At 43.5% G+C, this 20395-nt stretch overlaps 1 protein-coding gene across 26 annotated transcripts in view; it reads left to right on the top strand.

Moving 5' to 3' along the window:
• The window catches only part of spata20 (spermatogenesis associated 20), a 352217-nt gene that overhangs the window by 190412 nt on the left and 141410 nt on the right, over window positions 1–20395 (top strand). For 23 of the 26 annotated variants that reach the window (XR_011354678.1, XR_011354681.1, XR_011354683.1 and 20 more), the window contains one exon: window positions 15321–15401. The exons of the other annotated variants lie outside the window; for them this stretch is intronic. Coding sequence is in view for 18 of the 23 variants with exons in the window: in XM_069929404.1 (XP_069785505.1) it covers window positions 15321–15401 (81 nt within the window). In the remaining 5 variants the exon portion in view is untranslated. The remainder of the gene's footprint in view (window positions 1–15320; window positions 15402–20395) is intronic. 26 annotated transcript variants of the gene reach the window in all.

The following is a 20395-nucleotide window of genomic DNA, read 5'->3' on the forward strand; positions in this document are numbered from 1 at the left end:
TGGAAACATACTGCATATACACGAATAAAAGTCAAATTTTGTAGACCAATTTTTAAAATTAAATTCATGGGGTCGTGTATTACATGGATACTACTTTTGAATTAAGTCTTGAATTCCTCTCATTAGTGTTCAGAAGAGTAATCTTCAATTCCTGGGATTCCAGACCATTTCTGTAGAGCTCATAACCCCATCCTCTTTCTATCGCTGAGCTTCCAGATCTCTATACCCATTGCAGTTCTCAATCTCGTCTGGCTCTTGTTCTGTAACAAAATCCCAAGAGGAAGTGGACCAATATTTACAACCCATTCCAAATAATTTCAAGATTGTGTCAAGCCACCTTCTCGATCTTCATTTTCCTCTCGGTGTTGTTGCTTAAGAAGATCTAGGATCTTGACCTGGCAATGATGAAGGAGTTAATATATGATTCAGAAAGGAATGTGAAATGTTGTAGTGTTTCTACTTCACCTGTTGCCCTTGCCTACTGAGGTGTGGAGCTGATGGGGTCATCACTAAGCCTGTTAAGTTATTGCAGTGCACTTCATAGACCATGCACATTTCCTTGGCTGAACTCATGTTTGGGATACAAACCTTGTCCATTCCTGCTCACCTTGGAAGGCTGTAGGAAGCATCTGTGAACCATTCAACAAAAGAGGTGCTTGAAATAACTGATTACAGAGGGCCTTTGAAAGTCGCCAGGGCCTGTGGTCAGGCTGGGCAAAAGAGGCAGGTTATCTCAGCTTAAGATTTGTGAATCTGTGGAAAGTTTATGGAGACCTACAATATTTCTGATGCTAATTTTTAAAATTTCAAATATCTTAATTAGTAAATTTGAAACTCCCAGCTACCTCATGGTTTGATTTGGAAACTCTGGACTCTGAATTTTTAATCCAGTAATGTAATGATCATGCTCTTTACCATACTATAGTGTGGAAAATACAGTGATCAAGCCACCTTCGATACCATGGAGTTTCGAATGGTGGAAGAATTAAATATTTAGGGCGCTGCATTGTTAAATAATGTAGGAACTACATTCTTCCAGGGAAGTATGGGAGTATTCCATCACACTCCTGACCATCACTTAGAAGTGGGCACTTAGGAGAAGCGTCACAGTTCGTGTTGAGGTTAATGCAGCTTGATTACAGCGCTAGTGATCCGGGTTTGTATGTAACGAGCTTTTACATTGTCCCTACGATCTGCATGTTTTCTCCAGGTGCTCGGGTTTCCTTCCACCCTCCAAAACAAAAGGAGTTGGTAGGTTAATTGGGTGCAATTGGGCGGCACAGGTTTTCATGGTTGGAATTGGATTCTACCATGTTGTAAATAAATATATTTTAAAAAAATGTAATAGCTCCAGTTTCTCGGTCGTTGTATTTTGTTGCAGCAGCTTGATCCAACTGATTATCTTGTTGGGGTTAGTTGGTGAAGATGTCTTGGCTGTTGGTCTGGATTTGCAGATCTGGTAAGTTCAACAAATTCTCTCCTCTGAAAGATAGGAGGCAATTCATAAATTTGAGGTGATTTAATGAAAATCCATGACTTGTTGTTCACATGGGTGTCGTGGGGTAAGGCCATTCAGCCCATCATGTATCCGCTGACTATCAAGTACCCATCTAACAGCACTTGGTCTGGAGCCTTTTGTGCCCCAGTCATTCGGATGCTCCTTACAGATGATAATACATAATATTAGAGTCTCTGCCTTCATTACTCACTTAGTCACAGAATCATACAGCACAGAAAAGACTCTTCCACTCAAAGCCAGCCTACTTGATATTCGGCCCATATCTCTCTAACCCTCTCCTGTCCATAAATCTCTCCAAATGTCTTCTGAATGTTATGATTGTTCCCACTTCCACAGTTTCCTCTGGCAGCTCATTCCAGACATGGACCACCCTCTGAATGAAAATATTATCTCTCAGGTCCCTCCTCATTCATTCCCTCGTAAACCTATAGTGCCTAGTTCGAGAATCATCTACTCTATCCAATCTTTATCTCTTTCTCAGTGTCACTGAAATAAATGCTCATATTGCTGTTCATGGAAATGAATGACTGATGTGTTTCCTACGTTACAACGTTGATTAAATTTTAATACTTTGGTGCTGTACAGTCCATTGGGACATCCTGGGGTTGTGAAGGGCAGTTTATAAATACAAATGCTTCTTTTGTTTTCTTCTTTCTGGTTAGACTAGGCCTCAGACCTGGAGCTGAATTTGAACCACATCATTGCAAAGGGACAGAATTTGCATAGTGTTATTTATAAAACAAATGTCAGTTTCAGATGGATTTATACCTCAATCCAGTAACCTTCAGAACGAATGGCGTAACTGATGTGTAATCATAATTCAGTTTCTCATCAAATTAGCAATTCTAAACGGAACCATTAATACTGATGCACACTTACTGAATGGAGTTATTGAACCCAGAATTCCCTGCTGAATATAATGAAATGTGAGCTAACCAAACCATTACAAAATGATGACCTAATGTGATTTAGGTCACATTACAAAAGGGAAAGTAGTCTGTTACAAAAGGCTGGAACAGTGTGCAGGAGCTAGGCACATTGATGGACAGGGAAAGCTAAACTGGGCTTTCAAGTATCAGCACCAGGTGCTCAGACTCCTGTCCCAAAAGCCACCTCACCACTGGACCTGATGCTCTCACAAGATACAAAAATCATGTACGAAATGGCTAATCAGGGGAAAAATGCAATGGTAATGCCAATTTTCAAACATTTTGTACAATGAAACTCATGTTATCCGGAATTCAAGCAACCAGCAAAGAAATTGCAGAAAATAAATAGGTAAAAAATTTGAAAGTTTAAAATTGGCTTCCCTAGCGATTAGTTTGCCAATCGATCAACACGCGATCTCAAGCAATCAGCAAATTCACTTATCCGGCATCTACTAATCCCCATAGGTGCCGGATACTGTTTTTTTTTAACTGTAACTGGTCCAGGAAAGTAGCTGCTTCACAATTGCTCAAGGATACTGCAGGATAGCCTTTAAAATAACAAAGTGGTTAAACAAAAGAACCTGCTGAGCTAGAGAGAGAAAGCAAAAGATAGGACATTGTTCTTTCTCAGCTCTTAGGCAGGCAATGGTGCTCGCCTCGTTCCATCCAACACTAACAATGGACCAGATATATATACAGTGTATGGACAGTACTATTCTGAAAAGGTGGGTGTTGTCTTTCCAGATCTGGCCCTGCATTTGATCCTCACATCTGAGTTTTCCTGTAATGAACCCAAGTTGGGTGTATGTCAAATCGTCACGTTTTGTTGTTTCTTGCATTGGTTGCATCTAGGCTCTGTCCTCAGTGTCGTTACACCTCATCCAGGTATCAGGTCCCCGACACCATTTTTGCCATAGAATCTCTGTCTTTTGACCAGCTCCTGGATCCTATGATGTCTTTTGATGGTCTGCACTGATGCATCTGCTGTTCATAAACATTTCCTCATATCTTACCTTTTGGATTCACCATTTTTAGAGAACATCTTCCCTCGAACATTAATGGGATGTTTAATTTAGAGTCAAACTGTATGGAAATAGGCCCTTCAGTCTAATTTTCCCACACCGACCAAAATGTCCCACCCGCATCTCTGCGTTTGGCTCAGATCCCTCTAAACTAATTCTATTCATGTATCTGGCCAATCTTTTCTTGAACATTGCAGTACTACCTGCCTCACTCACTTCCCCCGGCAACCCATTCCATACACCTACCACCCTTGGAGGTTCCTGTTAAATCTCTCCCTCCTCACCTTAAACCTATATTTACTGATTCCCCTTCTCTGGGCAAACGATGTCTGAATCCACTTGATCTATTCCTCTCATGATCTATTGATATCTCATTCAGATTGATGACTTGTTTGCAGAGGACAATGTTGCCCTAGCCCTTGACTGTGCATTGACAGTTTGATGAGGATGCATTGGGCGTTCCTTCTACAGAGCTATGTATGGCACCAGTTACATTGCTTTCAACAGGTATGCAGGCTCTGACCCTGCACATTCACCTCATACGCTATGTGGACTCTCAAAGATGTTTTCACTGTGCATTGTTTGTTAAATTCTACATCATTTCTTTGTCCTCATTCATGTGGCCACTCACAATACTGTAACACCCCAACCACCGTGGGTGTCCATTCAGTCTTCATTCCATTAACTTGCTTTCCTTGGCTATCAACATTGTCAGCTTTGGATAGCACCACACACTTCATGTCAGTGAACACTTTCCTTGAGCAAACTGTGCCCGTGCAGTAGTCAGTCATTCATTCCTTCAGGCTCCTCTCTGTGGTTTCAGAAGGTCAGACCTTTAAGTCTGCACATCTGCAATGTTATCTGCTTTGAGGCTGAGCACCATGGAGAAGCTATTAAAGGATCTTCTCTGCTCATGGGTATGAATAAAGAAGAGGCAATGTTGAATGAACTGAGTTTATTATTAGGGCAAATTATGACTCTAGAGATACCAAAGAATATTTTTACTTGGAGATATTTATGAAAAGGATTCAAAATTGAAATTGGGCAAATACCAAGAAAATTTTTAAAGTATTGCAATGGCAACTGCAAAGAAAGGTCTAGCGATGTCATGGAAAGATGATAGAGAAGTGTTATTAAGTAGATGGTATAATGAGATGCAAAATTGTATATCTTTGGAAAATTTACGTATAGTTTAAGAAATCGAGTTGAAAATGTTTATAGTATTGGGAAACCATACATGGATTTTATGGATAATTTTCTGTCCACCTCTTCTATCTTATCCACTTCTCTTAATTAGTAATTTTTAATAACAGTGAATGATTGTTTATGCTAATATTATTGTATATTAAATAGTTTAAGGAATCGAGTTGAAAATTTTTATAGTCTTGGGAAACCATACATGGATTTTATGGATAATTTTCTGTCCACCTCTTCTATCTTATCCACTCCTCTTAATTAGTAATTTTTAATAACAGTGAATGATTGTCTATGCTAATATTATTGTATATTAAATAGTAAGTGTTTCTTTTCTTGCCTTTTCTTACTTTTGGGTGGGGATTCATTATTTTTCCTGGAATGATGCAAACAATTAAATAAAATTTAAAAAAAGAAGAGCCAATGTTCAACTGTTTCACTTCTAGGTCTGTTCTAAAGCTTTCGTTTGAAAGCGTTATGGTACTGCGCAGTTTCTTGCTCCTCTGGGGGTCAATGAGGTATAAAAGCATTTTTACGATCGTCTGTTCTGAGTTATCCTTCTTTGTCAGCATAATGCCCAGAGGAAAGCTGTCTGCTGCTTTGATTATTTGGGAAACATGTATGCTTGGAACACACGAAGAGCTGGAAGAACTCAGTGGGTCAGGCGTCATCCATGGAAGCCAATAGACAGGCAGATATTGCTGTTCAGCGGGAAGCGAAGAAACAGCACTGTTCTGCAGGGTCCTAGTGTTGGCGGCTCCATCGGGCTTTAAATGGCTCCTAATGGCTAAAGGAGTGTGTTGTTGTGTTGCTTTTTTTAAAAAAAAATCTTGCAACCATAGGCCTGTGCCCAGGATGATGGCACCTGTGTTGGGCAGCACCCAATGAGGGGTTGTAGACTCTTGGGTTGCAGTGGACTGGTGCAGGGCACCAGAAATGAGGAAGACACATTCCCCACCCCATTGAAAAAGCAAGTCTAGGAAACGACCTTACCATGGCAGTGGACCAGTGAGGGTCAGCGTCTGTACGACCCGCACAGGCTTGTGAGCAGTCGGCAACTTGATTTGAGGGACCCACACTGCTGACTTGCAGTTGAAGGACCCGTACAGGTAGTAGCCTTTGATAACCAGATATTGGAACTGAGATTTGAGAGGATGGTGAAGGCAAGAATGGGTCCCAAAAGGCCTCAGATGCTGTAGGCTTCCTGATAGTATTGGAGGTTTGGATGTGGAGCTTGGGTTGCCGATGATTTGACCTGTAGTCTATGAGGTTGCAAAGGCTGCGGGAATGCTGGAGATGAATCCATGGACAATCAGTAGTCCTTTTTACACAGAGATCCCACAATACTGCCATAAAGAAGCTGTCACTAAGCTGGCTTTGCTTTTTTTACACTGAACCAAACGACGCTGGCATAATGTGATTTGCTGCTGTGACTACCTCCGCAGCTGGCTTAAAGGCGGGACTACAATGAGTCCCCCATTCTGTGTTCGTACCTTTTACACAGAACAGCATGGTGCAATATTTCCACCTTGGAGGATATGTAAAAGGGGCTAATGACTCCGAGGGGACTCTATTTTGCTTCTCTTTCTCCTATTGTTAGGGATGCCAGGCAATGCTCATGGCGACTCTTTGTTTGCCTTACGGCAGACAAAAGTTGTAGTAAGTCATGTATATTACATCTTTAATGTATTATTACATGACAATAAAAGGAACCCCTGGTTGCTAATTGTGAAGGTTGAGCTTGCAGCGAACAGCCGGTGGTCAGTGTGGCATTCCGCGCTGGGCATGACCCTGGTGTGGAGCACATCTCGTTTGTCTCTTTCTCGCACCAGGATGTAGTCCAGGAGGTGCCAGTGTTTGGATCGGGGATGCATCCAGGTGGTCTTCAGGCTGTCCCTCTGCTGAAAAAGGGTGTTTGTAATGACAAGCCGCTGTTCTGTGCAGAGCTCCAACAGGAGGCACCCGTTGTCCTTGCACTTGCCGACACCATGCTTGCCCAGGATTCCTGGCCAGGTTTCTGAGTCTTTGCCAACGCGAGCGTTGAAGTCGCCAAGGATGACAACCTTGTCGGGTGTAGGGGTGCGTTGAATGAGGTTGCGCAGATCAGTGTAGAACTTGTCCTTTTCTGCTGGTTCCGCCTGGAGGGTTAGAGCATGGACCCTGATGAGGGTGATGCGACGCTTGTTTTGAAGGGGGAGTCGCATGGACATGATCCGGTCCGAGTGGCCTGTCGGGAGGTTTTCGAGTTTGGAGGCAATGAAGTTCTTGACCATGAAGCCTACACCAGATAGGCATCGTTCATCCATAGGCTTGCCAGACCAGTAGAGTGTGTAGCCCGCGCCGCGTTCTTGGAGGCTGCCTACATCTGCAAGGCAGACTTAGTAAGCAAGAAAATCTGCTGATGCTGGGATCTGGCGCAGCACACAAAAGCGATGGGGAGACTCAGCAGGTCACGCAGCATTTAAAGGAAGTAAAGGACCATGGACATTTCAGATCTAAGCCCTTTATCAGAATTATCTAATGCCTTCCATGGATGCTGCCGTTGATGCTCCAGTTTTCCAGCATCTGCCCTATTGTTTGCTCTCAAATGTGTGGAAATCCAGCAGCTTGGGTTTCATTTATTTGTTCTATGTAATACAAGTTCACATGGGTCAAATATACACTGTGTTTGAGTGATCTTAATTGGGAGGGAGCCTTCCAAGAGTTTGGTTTCAGATTCAGGCATGGACATCTAAAGTAATTTTATTAATTACCTCTTCTGCTACCGTGTTCACGGTCGCACATTTCGGATATTCGAGGATAATCAGTAAGTTAAAGTGCTCTCTAAACAAAAGAACTTACAGAATGAACATTCCTTTTGCATCCCTTCTCGGTGACACATAATTAGTTCCATGATTTCTGTTAGATAACAATCAGACAGGCAAGAAAGTTATAATTGCAGTAAATAAACATTAAATTCAAATTATTGCAACACCTTCCCTATCCCTCAGCCTCGCATGCTCCAACAGTCTTTGCCCTGTTTAAAACGAACCTCCACACCACATGTTGGAGATTACTTATTGATTTCACACATGCCATTTGGATGCCAGATTGTCCTGTCCTGTCTTGGTGTAGATCCTTAAGTCAGGGTCATGGACTGATTGTGCCTGGAACTGATTTCGAACAAGTCACACCCATAAAATTATTGAGAAAACTTTTGACTATAAATCGACAGCCCACAGGGTTACTAACTGTTGAGATTTTAGAAAGCTTTTGGGTATTCCTGATAGAAGTCAAAGGACTTGCAGATCCCATACAGCAGGGGTGTCAAACTCAAATTCACAGAGGGCCAAAATTAAAAACTTGGACTAAGTCGTGGGCCAAACTAAATATTTATTGAAAATTTTCAACAACATCTGCATGTTTTCTCTTCTTTCAACATATGTAATGTTAAACTTTTTCTTATTAAAATAAATGTTTAATAATAGTTTTGGTTAAACTCTTTCCAGAAGAAGCATTAACAAATGATAAATAAAATATTCAATAAATAATATTTCTCTATAGCCTTTAAGCTCCTTTTAAATGTATATTTTTTCACAAGCCAACAAGTCAAAAAAATAACACCTTGCTTCAATGACATACAGGTTTGTCTTTTAAAATGATGAACATATAGTCTGCCTCCCACCTGTCTTGAAAGGTCCTGTTTTCTCTTTCGTTTGGCCATTTTTCATAAGGGGTTTATTACATGTGAGTTGGGTGACAGGTCGCAGATGCCAATGAAAGTAAAGAGAGGAGGTGGGGGCGGTTACCGGGCTGACGGGGCGGCGCCAACTCATTTGCAAAGCATTCTGGGATTTGTAGTATTAGCTGTGCATGCGCTATACTGGCGCGGCGGCCAACGGGCCAGCTCTAATACATATCTGATATGATCTTGCGGGCCAAATATAATTACATCACGGGCCAAATTTGGCCTGCGGGCCTGAGTTTGACATGTGTGCCATACAGGATCAAACCTAGTGCAGGGTCTGTGACCTCATTCCTCAGATTCCCTTGATTGGGTACTTGTGTCAAAGTCCCAAGCTCATTGAGTAAAAGCTGGTCACTCACCATGGAATTGCAAACATTTATCAGATTTGGCCCCCTGATTTACAGTGAATGTTTATTTGTCCTCTCCCTTGGGCTTTCATCATTTATCTGAGGTACTTTGCTCTCCCTGAACCTATTTCGTTTCGGCTATTGGTTTAGAATATAGTACTGTGACAGTTTATGTTATAGTATATAGATATGTTTTATAGGAGATAAATTGTGGCAGGTTTTTTTTTAGTGTAGTTCACATACAAACATTTCAAAACATCTGAGTGCCTTTGCACAAACTTTGAAGACTGCCTAAAGAGACTTCACTAGTAGGTGTTAATTGGACATGCTGTGGAGTAATGGATTATTGTTTTGGAAAGCAACAGATGAACAAACTCAGAAGATTGGGTCCGGAGCTGCAGTCTGTCTGAGGGCAGTTGGCTGTTCTAAGAGGGTGATGTGGTTTTCTCTGAGAGAGAGAGAGAGAGAGAGAGAGAGAGAGAGAGAGAGAGAGAGAGAAGGTTCTACAGTTCAGCAGCAGCAGCTGGGACTGGAACAGGACAAGCCGGCAAACTTGTGGAAAAACCCCATTTGGAAGATGGGTTGTGAGTTCTTAGTTCAGCCTATTCAAAGCCCTTGTGGTCCATACAAGAGGAGAGGACTGGCTGCATAATGATTCACTTGAAATAAGGGAAACAAAAAGGGACTCTGTGGTGACCTGAAAGAAAGAGGTTATCATCTGGATTTCTTCGGCAAGACAACTGAAGTGGCTGTTCAAAAGGAATCAGTTGTGGGTCTCCAACGAGCAACAAATCTCTGAAAACCGATGAGAATCTTCCTGAGCGGTAACTATTTATTTACCTTTCAAGGACCAAAGCCTGGTGAAATTCATAAATGTTAATTTCCGTGCACAGTATAAGAATTGCCTGATACCAGTGGACTTGGAGGAGTGAGGAGTGAGGTTGGACTGTGAATCAAAGAACTTTTCTGAACTTACACACACATTATATACACGTGCACTTAGAATTAGAAGCCCCCTTCTAATAAGTTAGGTTAGTTAAGTTAATAGTAATAAGTTAAAGTTTGATTCCATTTTCATGTTTAAAGATGATTAAAAGCAACTTTTGTTTAAGTAAACATTTGTCTTGGTGAATTTCTGTTGCTGCTGCGTTTTTGGATCCTCTGGGCTGATTGGCTTCATAACTCGAATGGGTTCATAAAATGAATGGCCACCTACAATGGTCATATAAACATCAAGGAGTACACGACGTCAGTGACTGGCTACATCAGCAAGTGCATTGAGGATGTCATTGAGATCAAATGCTTCACAATCAGGGCTAGCCAAATGCCTTGGTTGGATGCAGTGATCCAGGCCCTCCTCAGAGCTTGTTATGTTGCCTTCAGGACTGAAATCTCCAGAACAGGATGAGACCCAAGAAAGCTCCAAGTCCTGCTGATGGATGAACCCCCTATCCAAGGCGTCGGGTTCCACACAACATTCCTCTTTGGGTACTCAAAGTCTGTGCAGACCAATTCATGGAGGTCTTCACAGACATCTTCTTTCAACACCGCGCTGCAGCAGTCCATTGTCTCTGCAGGTTTCAAAGCAGCCACCATGAACCTGGCACCCAAAAGGGTGACAATAACAACCCTCAATGACTACCGCCATGTGGCACTGACCTCCACCATTATGAAATGCTTTGAGTGTCTGGTGATGGAATGTATCAAAGCACACCTCCCAGAGATGCTGGGCCCATTTCAGTTCGCCTATAGAAGAAACCATTCTACCAACGATACTATAGCTGTGTCCCTTTGCTCTGCTCCTGACCCACCTGAAGAACATCGACCTCAGCTCTTCATTTAATACCATCATTCCACAGAGGCTGGTGGAGAAGCTATCCTCACTGGGACTCTATAATTGGATTCTGGACTTCCTAATGGAAAGACCACAGTCTGCCTGGGTCAGCAGCAGAATGTTGAGCACCGACATGCTGAGCGCTGGTGCACCACAGAACTGTATGCTCACTCCGCCCCTGTTCATTCAAACTACTAACCCATGACTGCATTGCTAGATCCAGCTCCAACAGTGTCATCAAGTTTGTAGATGACTCAACAGTAATTGGCCTCATCAGCACCAGTGATGAGTTGCATTACAGAGAAGAGGCGGAAAATCTTGTGATATGGCGTGAGAATAACCACCAGAGTCTCAACATGGACAAGGCAAAGTAGATGATTGTGGACCTTCCGCTACACATTAGTAAAGCCATTGAGGTGAGAGTTGAGAGAACCACGAGTGAGCTGTCATAGATACACAACATCTCCTCACTTGTCAGGAAGGCACAACAGCAACTGCACTTCCTGAGAAGACTGAAGCAGGCAAGGGTACCAGCCACCATCATGTTAACTTTCTACAGAAGCTTTATTGAGAGCGTTCTGCCTGGCTGCATCACAGTGCAATACAGTTGTTGTAGATCAATGCATCAGAGGTCAATCCAGAGCAGCAGAGAGGATCACTGGGGTCTCCCTAACCTCCATTGACGTGATCTACCAGGATAATTGCCTGAAGAGGGCTCACAAAATCGTTGAGGACCCCTCCCACCACGTATGCAGCATCTTCCAGCTGCTCCTGTCAGGAAAGGGATACGGAGCATTAGAGCCAGCACCATCAGGCTGAGGAACAGCTTCTCCCGCAGGCAGTGAGAACGCTGAACGACCTACTCACACTGACCATCCGAGATGCCCATATTTATGAAACAATATTTATCTATTTGTTTGTATAGATAAATTCTTGTCATGCATATGTATTGTTTGTGTGTATGTATGTGGGCTTTATCTGGTTGTTATGTCTGCATGTTTTGCACCGAGCACTGGAGAACGCTGTTTTGTCATGTTGTACTTGTGCAATTAGATGATAATAAACTTGACTTAAATAAATATTGTTTCAGAGCTTCAGTGGTCAGTCCTTGCAGTGAATGTTTTAATTAGCTGGACTGAGTTTATGATGCATCACAGCAATTAAGGATTAATAGTGAGGTTAAATGCCAGCTTTGAATTAAGTAAAAGAACGGAAATGTGTTTGTTAAACTTTAGCCTGAAAAAAGCATGGTCTGTTATTGCAAATGCATGATTAATAAGGTGATGTCCTTGCTGCATCTGGAGAATCCTCTCCATCTCTCCTCCCTCACTGCTCCCCTTCAGAGCTGACGTTTGCTTTTTCTGTTACTTCTGGGGATGCTGGGTGTATTCATTGCCTGTCCATCACGGCTTCTAGGGTCTTTTATTTGTCTGTTTGCAGGGAAGGCCTCTACTCTTGCAATCATGCAGGTGTTTGTGACCCATCGTTAGGAGACCCCGGCTGACTTTCCAAGAGAGGCTGACTCTCTCTTTTCCTACCCCAAAGTCCTCTTTCCTCCAGCTCCCCACACCCCTTTTCTTCATCTGTCAGAGAGTGAGCCTTCTTGCCTTTCTGTACCAACCTATTAGGTAGCCTGTGCCCCTCCTCTCCTCCTCTCCTCTGCCCCCACCTTTGTATTCAAGCATCTGTTTTTCCAGATTCCTCATGAAAGGCATGAAATGTCGACTGCCTTTTTCTTCCTACAGATGCTGCATGACCTGCTGAGCTTCTCTGGCACTTCTGTGTATTGCACTTGCCCTCAGCAACTGCATCTGAATGTTTTTGTGTTTAACTCAGGCTGATTCTCCATTTTGCTTTTGCAAGCATCATTTTAGTGTTTTATCCTTGTTTTCTTTCATCCACTTCTGCATCTTTCCTGAGGGTCCTAATTCCTCACTGCTTTTTAGTCCTAATTGCCCTCTGATATCTCACTCCATCAGCCCACCCTCATGTCCTGATGAAGGATAATGTTAAGAAGATCCAGATTTTGACCAAGTTGACCCAGTCCCTGGCAAAAGCACATCGACTCAGTGAGAAATGATGCATTTTATGAGATGCAATGACAACTTGTGTATTCCTTAGATTTCAAATTTATTACAACCCCGAGATGCCTTTCTCCTGCGGGCGAAGCAGAATTGGTAGTGCAAAAAATAAACTGTACACAGTGAAAACATGTAAACAAAGATCTGTAATCAGATAACAAATGTAAACAAACTGATTGCAAAACAGAGAGAACAAATATAAAATCAATAAAATGCACAAGAGTCCTGAGCATCGTAAGTGGAACAAATTTGTCCAAGAAATTGTTGTCAAGATACAGAAGAGGGCAGGCCATTTGATTACTGTGATGAACTGCTGTACACTTTAATCTGGCTCCGTCCCATTCTGTGACTGTACCTGTGGTTCCTCCCTCTTGCCTAATATCAAGTGTTCTCAAAGATTGACCTGAAATCTGCCTACCACCAGCTCCCCATCTGCCTGGAAGACTGCCAATACACCGCCTTCGAGGCAGATGGCTGCCTCTACCATTTCCTCAGAGTACCTTTTGGTGTTACCAACTGTGTCTCTGTCTTCCAGCGAGAGATGGACTGGATGGTGGACCAAAATGGTCTGCGCGCCACTTTCCCCTACCTGGATACTCCAGGTTCTGCAGCCGTGACCTGCAAGATCATGACGCCAACCTCCAGAAATTCCTCATAACTGTCAAGTGCCTCAATCTAACCTACAACAGGGATAAATGTGTTTTCTGCACTACTCAGCAGTGATCCTTGGCTGTGTTGTGGAAACCGCATGCACCCCCTGCTAGAGCTCCCCCTCCTCCACAGCCTCAAGACCCTCAAAAGGTGCCTGGGGTTCTTTTCCTACAATGCCTAGTGGGTCCCTGATTATGTGAACAAAGCCCGTTCCCTTATCAAGTCCACATCCTTCCCCTGACAAGAGACGCCCGGGAAGCCTTCTGTCACATAAAATAAGACATTGCTAATCTGCAACGTACATGGTGGATGAATCTGCCCCATTTCAGGTGGAGAGCAATGTGTCCAATTTCACCCTGGCTGCCACTCTTAATCAGAAAGGTCAGTCCTTGGCCTTCTTCTTCCGTACCCTTCTAGACCCCGAAGTCTGACACTACTCCATCAAGAAGGAGGCTCAGGCAGTAGTGTGGCACTGGAAGCATTACCTGGCTGGCAGACGTTTTACCCTGCTCACGGACCAATGGGTCAAACAATTCATGTTTAACAGCAAACAGGGAGTATGATAAAGAATGATGAAATTTAACTATGATATTCTGTATCAGCCGAGGAAGTTTTAACGAACCCCCAGATGCCCTGTCCCGATGGACATGTGCCAGTGCAAAGAAAGACCGGTTCAAAACCCTCCACAGTGACCTCTGCCACCCTGGTGTCATGAGATCTTTCCACTTCAACAAATCTTGTAATCTTTCGTGCTCCATCGGGGATGTCAGAGGCAATACTAGAGAGTGCAAACTGCAGTTCTACCAACCAGTTAGGGTGCACCTGGTAAAAGATACACAGCCTGAGTATGGCCCTCTTCTCTCCACCAACTGCAATGTCTATTTCCTCATGATCATCGACGAGTTTCCCCTTTGCCATCCCTTGACCGGACATGACCACCACCATGGTCAGCAGGGCACTGTGCCACTTGTTTACCCTGTTCAGGCACCTGCCATACATCCACAGCTACTGGAGATCCTCATTCATGAGTGACGAGCTATGCCAATAGCTGCTGACCAGAAGTATCGCCACAGCAGAACCACTAGTTATAACCCCCCGAGAGAGTAGCCAGGTGGAGAGGGAGAATGCCACCATATGGAAGGCCATCCTCCTTGCCCTTAAGTCCAGAGGGCTGCCAATCTCTCACTGGCAGGAGGACCTTCCCAAGGCTTTCCATCCTATCAGGTCACTGTTATGTACTGCCACCAATACTACCCCTCATGAATGAATTTTCTCCTGCCCCAGGAAGTCCTTGTAGGGGATCACCCTGCCCTCCTGGTTGACGTCCCCAGGACTGATCCTGCTACAAAAACATGTGAGAGGTGAATGTGATGAACTGCCGCACACTCGTAAATAAATCTGGCTTCGGCCTGTTCTGTGACTGTACCCATGGCTCTTCCCTCTTGACCCTGTATAAAGGCTTCAACACCATAAACCCTCCCCAGAAAGCCTGGGTCACAGCACAGAATGACCTTCAGGTTTATTGTAAATAAAAGCCTATTCTTCTGTAACTCCAGTCTTTTGAATTATTGATAGCGGATCAATCGGAAGCTTGGTTAAAGAAATGTTCTGTGTAGAGGCTCATGGAGGGAATTTCAGAGTTTGGTTTAATCATTGAAGACGAGAAGTTACTCTAAAATAGCAAGAACACGATCAGATAGGTTATGAGCTGTCCAGTTCAACCTGAGGCAGTGACAAGGAGGAGGTTGGGGGTGGATAAGGATTGAAAATTGTAACAAGGATTGAAAAGAAATGGTGTCAGACTTCCCATGATTTGTTTGGAGGATGTATCTGCTTCTCTGAGACATGCAGTTATCGAAGGGGTCAGGAGAGTTGAAGACTTCAGAACTCTCTCTAATGCAAAGTGACAGCTGTGTTCTGCCTGAACTGTCTTTACAAATCTCAAAACATGGTTAAAATTGACAACAGGCAGACATAATGGATTGGTTGATTCTGCTATCTCTTCTCTTGCTGCAGGTCGTGATCTGTGGTGAGCTTGAAGCACCTGACACTCAGGAATTGATAGAGTGCATCAATACACACTTTGTACCCAATAAGGTAGGCGATAACAGATATGTGCAGCTGACCGTGGTTCTGTGGCTGGGAGTATAAAAACATCAACACAAGAACCTTTTTATGGAGCAAGTCATGGGTTTGCCTCTGACTTCAATCCCTCATTAATTACTCTAGAGCAATGGTTTTCAAACTTTTTCTTTCCACTTACATTCCACCTTAAGTAATCCCTATGCCATTGGTGCTCTGTGATTAGTAAGGGATAACTTAAGGTGGTACATGAGTGGGGAGAAAGGGTTGAGAGCCTCTGCTCTAGACCTAATTGTTACTGAAATACTTTGCTTGAGAAAAATTGTCAATGGCCCATTTCCTTTGGAATTATGAAACTGTGCACATATTGAGTCAATTAGGTATGATTAAAACAGTGGTTTTCAAACCTTTTTCCTTTCCACTCATATAGCACCTTAATCATCCTTTACTAATTACAGAGCCTTTGTGGTATAGGGATTACTTAAGGTGGTATGTGAGTGGGAAGAAAAAGGTTGAGAACCACTGCTCGAGAGTGCACTGGTGGTTGTGTTGGGTTGAAGTAATTGCCAGTTATGATTCACAGCTAGATTCTAAACTTGAGATGAGCAATAACATAAAATAGGTCAGGACATTACAGCCCTTCAGGCCACAATTTTGTGCCAACCTGCATAAACCTACTGCACAACAATCTAATCCTTGCGTTCCTCACAGCCATAACCCATTCGTTTTCTTACATCCATGTGCCTATCTAGGAGTCTCCATTTTACCAGCCTCTACCACATTCCAGGCACCCACCACTCCCTATGTAAAAAAAAAGCTCTCTCTAATGTCTCCCCTAAACTTTCCTCCCCTTACCTTAAACAGATGTCCTTTGGTATTTGCTACTGCCAACCCATAAAAAAGGTGCTGGCTGTCCATCTGATCCAAGTTCCTCAGAATCTTACATATCTTCATTAAGTCATCTCTCATCCTGCATCACTCAAATGTCCAAGGACATTTTATTTTTAGGAATTAACCTGTATCTGAGGGGGTTGTGTGAAATTGAACCTGGCGTAATGGAAGAATGTGCCCTTGGGTTGGATTTTTCCAGTTGTAGACTTGGGGGAACGAGAGGGACCTAGCTAAAATAAATGTTTTCTTCAGCAGAGTTGTGCGATATCAAGGGGCATAGACAGTAGTGGAGGGCTGGCCTGAATATTGTGGGCTGAAGGGTCTTTCCATTTTACCATATGACTGGTATTCACCACTGTTTCATGAGGCAGCTTGAGCTGCAAGCAGCAGTTCCACCAGCTACATCACAGTATCCTTCCCTCGAAACATAGGATCAATTCTGTGCTCATTTATCCAACTTGCTAGGTTATATTGAGAATTGTTATTTTTTCAAAATATTAATAGCCTGATCAACAATAATTCTATGAGCTGCACAAGTCGAAACAAAGTGAATCAAATCGGACATTGCAGCAACTAAAATCTGCCATGTTGCTCCTGTGTTCTTTTAGGCTGGTTTTACCTCACCGAGTATTTTTTTATCAGTGTAACTAACAACTGCATTCCTAGCAATAGGAATTTATTTTGCAAATGTTGAAAAATTCATGGTTCTGCTTGACTAAACAGTAAGTACACTTTCTTCTCTTGTTGTAATGTGAACTGACCATAAATGTCAGAAGAATTTCAAGTAGGGTTGCTGCCAATCTGGGACCTTGTGCTATCTGGGATAGTTTCACTGGAAAAATAGATTCTTGCAGCTGGATTGCTTCAAGAGACCAGACTTTAGGTTGCATTTATGTGTAAGATGTTGAGATTGCTAATCTTTATTGATAAGGAAAGGAAATGACCTGAAAAGAGGAATGGGAATAGGGCTCAACCATCTGTTGACATTCAGTAGACAATGACTATGTTGTCCCCAGTTATTCACCTTTGATCTGCATTCCTTTGCTAACAATTTTTTGCAAGCTCAGTCTTCACAGCATTATTTGTTTGCTGGATCTAGGATCTTTTGGGGAAAAGAATTCTTGACTGATACTGGTTGATTTTCATGTTATATCTTCACGGGAAGCAAGCCAAATTCAAACAAGCTTTCTCTGTGCTTTTTCCTTGCACCCCCCCCCCCCCCCCCCCAGTTTTATTTGGGGTAATCTGTGATGCACTGGTAGACTCCTCAAAACTCTCTTGAAATGTAGTTTCTCTTAATGTAACTGCTACTGATCATCTGCCAACTTGTGCCAAGTAAAGTCTACAGAGAGTAAACAAATATCCAGACAACTGAAGAGCTTCATTGAGCCATAGAGGTGGCTATTTAATTGAAATCCTTGCCAGTATCCTGGCAAGTGAATGAACAGCGAACAAAAGGGGCTTGAGAAGGGAGATTGAGAGATGTAAACGCCACACGGATGGTCTATCTCCATGTGGTTAATAGAACCATAGAACATTACAGCTCAGAGGCAGGCCCTTCTAGTCGGTGATGAACTATTATTTTGCACAGACCCACTGACCTGCACTCAGTCCACATCCCTCTCCCATCCATGTACCTGTCTAAATTTTTCTGAAATGTTAGAAATGAGCCCACATTCACTACTTCAGCTGGTTGCATGTTTCACACTCCCATCACTCTCAGCTCCCCCTAATTTTCACCTTAAACCTTTCCCTTCTCCCCCTTAACGTATGGATTGTATTTTACCAAACATCAGTGGGAAAAGCTTACTTGCATTTATACCCCTCAAGAACTTGGCCCCTTAACGTTCCCTGGTGAACTTAACTGAAAGAGTTGTCAGGTGAAGCTAAAGTTTGGGTCCAGCTGTGATGTAGATTATCATAAATAACATAGCACCTTTTTTTGAGTTCATGTGGGTAAGCTGAGTATGGGTGATGGATGTGCCACATAAGAACTTCAAGACAAAAAGTAGTAAAAAAGTAAAGAAAGCTATGAGAATAATTCCCTTTGAAGAACGTTCTCTTCTCAGAAAGCAGGTAAAATTTAAAAAAAATTAGTGGGCCTTCATAAGATTGAACTTGCATAGATTTGATATGAGGTTGAATGAATATTATCTGCATGAATTTTATAAAACTGTTTGATGAAGTTCCACTCAAAAGGCTAGTCAGCAATACTTTGCCCATGTGGATTTAAATGGTTAGTTTTAGCATTGTAACCAGCAGTGCGAGTATAAGACAGCTTTAATAAACTAATAGGTTCACTAAGAGGTCTTGTCTCTCTGCAAGACGAACCTGGAAGGCGAGACTGTAGCTCTGGACTGCTTTATAGACAAGGTCACCGGGATGACCCCTGGTGACCTAGTGGTGGAATTACATAGCACCACAAGCATGAAGAGGAATTTAATTGAAAGCCTGACAAAATGGCAGAGCGTAGGAATAACTGAATGTTTTTGCAGACTGAAGGGTGACAAATGGTGGTGTTTTGTCGGGGTCAGAAGCAGGGCCGACTGTTTTTGTGATTAACAACAACCAGGATTTGGATGTGCAGGGCAAAAGTTCCAAATATGCAATAACGAATTGTGCGGAACAGGGAGAAGAGTCCAAGACAATTACTCTGGCAGGTCAGGCAGTCTAGTGACTGATGAAATGTAATGCAGAAATATATGAAATACTCCTTGACCGAAAGAATGAGAACTCATACTATTGACAGAAGAGTATAATTTCGAAAAGGGTACACCAGCAAGGACCTGAGTGTAAATGTACTTAACTCTGAAGAAAACAAGATAGGACTCTGGGCGGGACAGTTGGTGCAGCAGTTAGCACAATGCCTTTACAGTGCCGGTGATCAGCTGCAGGCTCGTTTGTGGCTGACAAGTCCTATGCGGGACAGGCAGACACGGTTGCAGCGGTTGCAGGGGAAAATTGGTTGGTTGGGTGTTGGGTTTTTCCTCCTTTGTCTTTTGTCAGTGAGGTGGGCTCTGCGGTCTTCTTCAAAGGAGGTTGCTGCCCGCCGAACTGTGAGGCGCCAAGATGCACGATTTGAGGTGATATCAGCCCACTGGCGGTGGTCAATGTGGCAGGCACCAAGAGATTTCTTTAAGCAGTCCTTGTACCTCTTCTTTGGTGCACCTCTGTCACGGTGGCCAGTGGAGAGCTCGCCAAATAGCACGATCTTGGGAAGGCGATGGTCCTCCATCTGGAGACGTGACCTACCCAGCGTAGTTGGATCTTCAGCAGCGTGGATTCGATGCTGTCGGCCTTTGCCATCTCGAGTACTTCGATGTTAGGGGTGAAATCGCTCCAATGAATGTTGAGGATGGAGCGGAGACAACACTGGTGGAAGCGTTCTAGGAGCCGAAGGTGATGCCGGTAGAGGATCCATGATTCGGAGCCGAACAGGAGTGTGGGTATGACAACGGCTCTGTACACGCTGATCTTTGTGTGTTTCTTCAGTTGGTTGTTTTTCCAGACTCTTTTGTGTAGTCTTCCAAAGGCGCTATTTGCCTTGGCGAGTCTGTTGTCTATCTCGTTGTCGATCCTTGCATCCGATGAAATGGTGCAGCCGAGATAGGTAAACTGGTTGACCTGTTGAAGATCCAACTGCGCTGGGTAGGTCACGTCTCCAGAATGGAGGACCATCGCCTCCCCAAGATCGTGTTATATGGCGAGCTCTCCACTGGCCATCGTGTCAGAGGTGCACCAAAGAAGAGGTTCAAGGACTGCCTAAAGAAATCTCTTGGTGCCTGCCACATTGACCACCGCCAGTGGGCTGATCTTGCCTCAAACCGTGCATCTTGGCGCCTCACAGTTCGGCGGGCAGCAACCTCCTTTGAAGAAGACCGCAGAGCCCACCTCACTGACAAAAGACAAAGGAGGAAAAACCCAACACCCAACCCCAACCAACCAATTTTCCCCTGCAACCACTGCAACTGTGTCTGCCTGTCCCGCATCGGACTTGTCAGCCACAAACGAGCCTGCAGCTGACGTGGACATTTACCCCTGCATAAATCTTCGTCCGCAAAGCCAAGCCAAAGAAAGAAAGAAGATCAGGACCAGACCAGGGTTCAAGTCTTGCGCTG

The sequence above is a fragment of the Narcine bancroftii genome, chromosome 3 (assembly GCF_036971445.1).
Source record: "Narcine bancroftii isolate sNarBan1 chromosome 3, sNarBan1.hap1, whole genome shotgun sequence".
NCBI classification, from domain to species: Eukaryota; Metazoa; Chordata; class Chondrichthyes; order Torpediniformes; family Narcinidae; genus Narcine; species Narcine bancroftii.